Source organism: Halyomorpha halys, unplaced genomic scaffold (assembly GCF_000696795.3).
Source record: "Halyomorpha halys isolate HHAL.00 unplaced genomic scaffold, Hhal_1.1 Scaffold1571.1, whole genome shotgun sequence".
NCBI lineage: Eukaryota > Metazoa > Arthropoda > Insecta > Hemiptera > Pentatomidae > Halyomorpha > Halyomorpha halys.
Window position 1 is genome coordinate 204,794 of NW_027105204.1, and position 6,933 is coordinate 211,726.

At 32.5% G+C, this 6,933-nt stretch overlaps 2 protein-coding genes across 2 annotated transcripts in view; one reads left to right on the forward strand and one right to left on the reverse strand.

Moving 5' to 3' along the window:
- Window positions 1-6,933, forward strand: part of LOC106690077 (uncharacterized) — a 43,751-nt gene that overhangs the window by 19,999 nt on the left and 16,819 nt on the right. The window lies entirely within an intron of this gene.
- Window positions 7-1,610, reverse strand: alpha-PheRS (phenylalanine--tRNA ligase alpha subunit). The gene has a single exon (XM_014435361.3). The coding sequence runs from the start codon at window positions 1,510-1,512 to the stop codon at window positions 13-15; it is 1,500 nt and encodes a 499-aa protein (XP_014290847.1). The 5' UTR covers window positions 1,513-1,610; the 3' UTR covers window positions 7-12.

Consider the following 6,933-nt stretch of genomic DNA (forward strand, 5'->3'; position numbering starts at 1 on the left):
TAAAAAACAAATTCAGCTCAAACTTTTCATTTGAGCTATAGGATCATCATAAATAGTAGAAAGTTGCACTTTAGGCCCAACTAAATCTCTTATATTATTAAAATGGTATTTTATCATTGCAGGGCGTTCTACAGACAAGCCCCAAGCAATAACATTTACATTAGGTGGAAGTCCAAGAGTAAGCAACATTTCAGGCCTAAACATTCCTGAGTTTCCAACTTCTATCCATTTTTGCAGACCATTGTGATAGCAGAAGATTTCCATACTTGGTTCTGTGTAAGGATTATAAGCTGGTTTAAATTTGACTTTATCAAAACCAATTTTGCTAAAAAATTGGTTAATCACACCAATTAAATCACCTAATGACAAATCATAATCTGCTATCAATCCTTCAATTTGATTGAACTCTGCCAAATGCGTAGCATCTAATGTTTCATTTCGAAAAACACGATCAATACTGAACATCTTAATTGGTTTAAACTCTTTATTATGACATAGGTTGTACAAAGTTCTAGCACTATTAACTGTAGTATGAGTTCTGAGTAGGTTTTTCTTGGCCTCTTTTATACTCCATTCATACTGATAACCAATTGAACCATAGGCACCCTTACTGTGAACAGTTGCGACTTTTTTACAAACTTCTTCAGGTATGAAATTTGTTTCACAAGGTTTTTGAAGAAAGAAAGTGTCATGTGCATCTCGGGCAGGATGTTGCTGTGGTTGAAACAATGCATCGAAGTTCCAAAAGGAACTAGCAATGTAATTAGATGTCCACATTTCAGTGTAACCAAGTTCAAGAAATATTCTTCTAAATTCATCTCGAATTTTGAGTAAGGGGTGCAAATGACCTCTAGGTGATTGAATGCCCTGAGCATCAAAATTGTATGGTTTGAATGTTTTGGTTTTCCAGGAACCACTGCTTATCATATCAGGAGTCAGTTCCGTTTCACCTTTTTCTAATGTTAAAGAAAAGGAGGTGCCCTTACTGACTTTATAAACCGTGATAGAACACTCCTTGATTAATTTTCTTTTCTTGTAATCAGTTTTGTTTGCTGCACTAACAGCAGTAAAATCATTGTTCTTGATGTTTTCTAAATCTTTTTTAACAAGATCAACAACATTATCAACTACTGTTGCTACTGTATTATTTGACTTATCAATTTTGATCCAACCATTGGCCATTGCCTTGCTAAAACCAATTTTTGCATTAGGTGTGCTCTTCATAACATCAGGCAAGGGAGCATTGTTATTAGCAATTAAATAATTAAAAACTTGTACTTCATAACTTCCACTGTTGACAATGGCATTACCTTCATCAGTCAGTTCCCAAGTAACTTGGGTCTCTGTTTCTGTTTCTATAAGTCCATCTCGAGCACTGAGACTCTTTATTAAACCAATAATTGAATTGTGAGCCAAATTTAACGATGCTGACAGTTCTAAACTGTTGATTTTTTCTTTTTCGTCGACTAATCTCAAAACTTTAAGAAGTTGTTCATTTGTATCTCCAGACATGGTGCTAAGAATATAAAAATTTTATTGTTAAGTGAAACGACAACTCAAAATAGACATACACTGATAACTGATTATAACACGTAACTAATGTAACCTACTCTCACGTGGAATTGCATGCATGTAAACTAGATATATACAACTTTTTATATACCCTAAGTTTAACATGGGAAAACTGATACTCAAATTATTTGTTAATAAAAATTCATGAAAATATCAATTTAATCTATTTGTACTGAAATCAAAAGGTATTAAAAATATTTTAAGTTATCTTTATATGGAAATGAATACACTTCCCTGAACTTGGAATAGAGTTTATATTCTTCCAAACTATAAAGTAAATTGGGTTAATTGCGAAAACACTTTTTGAATAGTATCAATAAAGTATTCCCTAAAACTAGTATTGTTACTTAAATAAAATTTATTGCAAATCTGAAATTGTAATAAATATTATCACAAAACTACTTACTATTCCTATAGGATAATATTTTAATCGTAAAACATCATTTTTAAATGGATCTCTAATTTTTTACAGTCTCTTCTGTGCCCTTGGTGAGTTTGAAAAATCTGTGCCCTTCAATACCTGGGGGGGGGGAGGAAGATAACGTTTTAATATAAAACACTGTTATAACTAAAGAAAGCTAATCCTCAATTTGAAAAAGAACTAAGTATTGGAAGTTCAAGGATTTATAAAACCATGCCAGCAGACGATTGATCTACTAAAAATATGATTAAATCATAAAATATAATATCTATAGCAATTAAATAATTAAAAACTTGTACTTCATAACTTTGGGTTATGAGGTAAAGGAATTTTTTTCGAATACTTCTTTAAACAGCTTCTGGGAGATGCAATAAGTAAATGATAAATAATTCTATTCTTCATCAACTTTTAATTTATTTACAGTCCCTATTTTCTCAAGAATAAATTAAAATATAGACACCATTATGTAACTTACGTATAGTTAAGAAAATTTGTTTTTTTGATCTGACTGAAGTATTCCAGAACACGGTGAAAAGACGACTTATGATAGCATTCACATTTTTTGTTTATTAATTCGGCTTTAAAAATCTCATCGCCCATCTGCAGACAGTATGGCAAGATACATTGTAGTTAGAAGCTAGATTTTTACATACGTGTTTTTGTTTGTATACTGTAATATTGTTTCTGTACCAAAATATTTCTTCCATTGACGTGGAAGTTTTATTAATTTTGCGCCCTTTTTGTATCTGGGCTCTTGGCGGAAACACATTCTCCGAGCATGGAATGGACTGGCGATACTTTCTCTATCTTGGCCAGAGGGTGGGCTCTCTCTCCTCCAACTACGAAGATACTTCCTTTCCGTACCAGCTCATATGATTTCCTTAAATTGCAAAGTATCTTTACGTTGTTTTCCAATTATAAATGTAAAAATAAATTAGCTGGTGTCTAAAAAATATCATTTATTGGTCACTGAAGAATGTAAGGGAACAAATTTAAAGTTAAAATGACAATCAATATAGTAATCTACTTGCGTTTTTATTAGCTTTCATTTTATATTAGAAAATCAATCAAGGCTACCTGAATTTTTACACATTTTCTTTCTTAAAATGTTTGTCGATTTTCTAGCATTACAAAACAATAACAAGAAAACGACTATCAGAACCATAATTAGGTTTTTTAAGAGTTATGCTTCTACATATGTATAAGAATTTCTGGGAAATTAAAATATGTTAAGAAGATGCGAAGAATAATAAAAACATTGAATTATTGATTTAGAAGTACAAGCCAACGAAGCATTTTGAATGAAATTGAACATACAAAATATGTTAAATTATTGATTTTATCAAAAATTGAAGTAGACTCGGTACCTAAATATAAGTAACTAGAAGAAAAGTTAAATTATTCCTTGACCTCTAAAATGTATTATTTTTGTATCAATTTTTGAGTTTCAATATTCTGGTTTTGGCCTTGTTTGTTTGTTTGTTTGGTTGTTTAGTGGCGCCAAACTTCATTGGTCATCAACGCCATTTATATTTTATTTAATTTTGCTAATATTCGTTAAATTTTATTTATTTTTAATTTTTTAATTTTTTTTTTTTTTTTATTTATTTATTTATTTTTTTCTTCCGATCAAGTTATATTTTTGTCAGTAAATTTTGTGATTTTAAAAACTGGAACACCAATTCTATTGCCTTATCATCGTCTCCAATGGTTTTTGAGATATCTTGGCTTAGTCCCAAGCTATTGAGGTGTGGTGTAAAATATGGGCATCTTTGTAAAACATGGCTTATTGTTAAATTGTTATTGCAATACTGGCAGTTCGGAGGTGTTTCTTTTGATATAAGATAGGAGTGGGTGAGCCTCGTATGACCTATTCTCAGCCTAGTCAGTACAACTGGTGGTTTTGGCCTTTTAAATGCTTTTTTATTCTAATTTTGAAAAAATCTTTTCCAATGCATTCTATTAACCAATCTTTGTAGTTGGCCTCTGTACTAAGGGAAAATTGAGGTATATCTCAATAAAGAAGTTCATATTTAAACAATGTCAACTAATTGGTTGATATAAAGATTCATATTGCTTTCGATCATTTAGTTTTTAAAAGTCGTATTGATAAAATTTTTTTCATTTATCATTTTCTATGGTTACGGGTCTTTTGGGAATCTGCAGGGAAGATTGATTTTAAAACAATTTTCACAGAATTAGTATTAATTTAATTTGTAAAAAATTTTCAGTGTGTGAATGTTACAATTTTTAACTAATTTATTTTAGATAATTAATTTATTTATTTGTGGATTTTGAACAGAAATGGCATATAGATATAGATCCCCCTGAAGATTACAGTACATGATGCGATTACCTGGATCAGATCTACCAATTATATCAATAAATAATGATGAAAGGCAATCTATTAGAGTACGCGATATAAATACTGTAAAAAGCTTTTGCATAATGAAGGGAAATTTTGTGGTTCAGAATCTAACCTAGATCTTTACTGTAACCAATACCTAAAGTAAAACTTGAAATTAATTATTAACGTTTAGCATCAAGTTACCTGTTTTCTTAAGGAATTATGAATGAGGATAGTAATTCTTATTATTAACATATCTTTTCAAATGTGGGAACAACATATTCATATGTGATCACCTCAAACACTTCTTAACCACTTAGCTGTCAAAAGCTTAATAAATTGTTTTTTATTTGTTAAAAACAATTAAACAATAATTAGTACGCCCTTGACCTGGCTGACATTTACAATCAGACATTACTCGACAGTTTGGTAGGGAGATGGTTAAAGAATCTACTTAATTAAAAATAATACAGTAACAATTATCTTGATATGGCTTTTAGAAACTTTCCACTCATTAAAATTGTTCTCAGTACCATTAATAGATTGTTATAACTGGAGAACGAATTTTCGTGCAATTGCATCATTTGTTCCTTTGCTTCTAATTCGACCAAACCTTGTTAGAAATCCGAATAATAAATTCAAATAACACTAATTTATTTTATTTATTTGCACGTTTTGCCGCACAATTTTGCACGTTTTAAATTTTTTCGGAACAAATTTCCGTGCTTTGAGCTTTTTGGGCAAAATTTTGATTTTTTTCCCCATAATATTTAGTGCTTGAACTGATTCACTAACGTATATTACACACTATTTATCTAGGTGTATGTACGAAAATAATTATTGGAAGATTATTGATTGACCGTGTGTAAAGATGAAAGGAATATGGTCCGGGTGCGGTCCAAAAAAAACAAACTCAAATAGTAGAATTATACTATTTTAATGAGCCAACGTTTCGCCCCACGTTGCAGGGCTTCTTCAGGGCTACAAAAGATACAAACACATAGTTACATAAGGAAAACAAAACTGCGGCGGATATTGCCGTTACTAGTGTTTGTATCTTGAGGGCCCCGTGTGTTTTGTGACATACTGGAAGATTATTGATTGATCGTGTGTAAAGATGAAAGGAATATGGTCCGGGTGCGGTCAAGAAAAACTCAAATAGTAGAAATATACTATTTTAATGAGCCAACGTTTCGCCCCACGTTGCAGGGCTTCTTCAGGGCTAAAGAAGATACAAACACATAGTTACATAAGGAAAACAAAACTGCGGCGGATATTGCCGTTACTAGTGTTAGTATCTTGAGGGCCCCGTGTGTTTTGTGACATACTGGAAATAATTATTCATTTTATTATTTTTGCCTTTATCAATTTATAGTTCAAATTTGAGGTAAAACAATGCATTGATTCATATAAGAAGAGTCAATACTACCTAAAAAAAAAAAAATAAAAAATAAAAAACCTTCATCTTCTTTATGTTATACCCATATGCCTTTCAGCGTGGAAGTGCTTCCAACCTTCGGTTCCATGCGTTTCTATCCTGGAACCTGGCAAGGTTCCTCATTTCTTCCAGTCTTCCTTCTTTCCCTTCCAATTCTTTCATATGGTTGGCGTATGAGGCTCTGGGTCACCCTCTCGGTCGCCTCCCCACCGACCTCACCTCCAGTGTTTTGATTGGGGCTTTGTGTTGGTCCATCCGGCAGACATGCCCACACCACCTCAGTTGCCTCCTCTGCTGATTCCTGCACTGGGCTTATCTTTAACTCCTCCCTGATCCTGTCATTTTGGACACAGTCTCTCCGCGTTTTCCCTATAATTCTTCTGAGAAACTTCATCTCTGTTGTAGAGAGGCTTTGTAACCTCTCATTCAAGATTCAGCTCACTACTCCATAAAGAACTATCGTTAAGAAGACAGACTTGAACAGGTGGAGCTTCAAATCCTGCCCCACCTATATTTTTCCAATAACAGTATTGCAGATCGTATAGTAGACGGAATTGGCATTCGATATTCTGCAAGAGACTTCCGAATCTACTCAAAACAAGTAAAAACAACTTTCGAACAATACAAAACAAGTGACGGAATTTCTTGGAATAGTATTAACGAGTGGTTTCGGGTAACTTTGAAAAGGTGTCTAGAATAAGCTTGTTATAAAGACCTTTAGTGTTATTGTTTTAACTTTTTTTTCTGCAATTCCCAGTCTGCATTTTTATGTCTGTTTTTTTTTCGAGACTATTTTTCAATTTTTAACTAATTAAATTAAATCTGTACCGCAACACATATGAAGGATCAAGGGTGCAGTACTTTGTAAGGAAGTACTGTTACTAGACCAACGGTTGTGCAAGGAGTTGATTTGGTCTGAATAACGCTCGACCGCCAGATTTTTACCCAATTAAGTGTACTCAATTTATGAGGCTGAACGGACTTTGGAGGACCTGAACCAACAGGACTGACACTACAGCTTCAGGTAAAAGATAATGATTATCTTCCACTGCCGGATTCGAACCTGGGTCCTTGGCGTTAGTACTCCATTGTCAATTTTTAATTAAAAAGAAGAAATTAATTATATTATAATATGTTAACTATATTTTTAGCTCT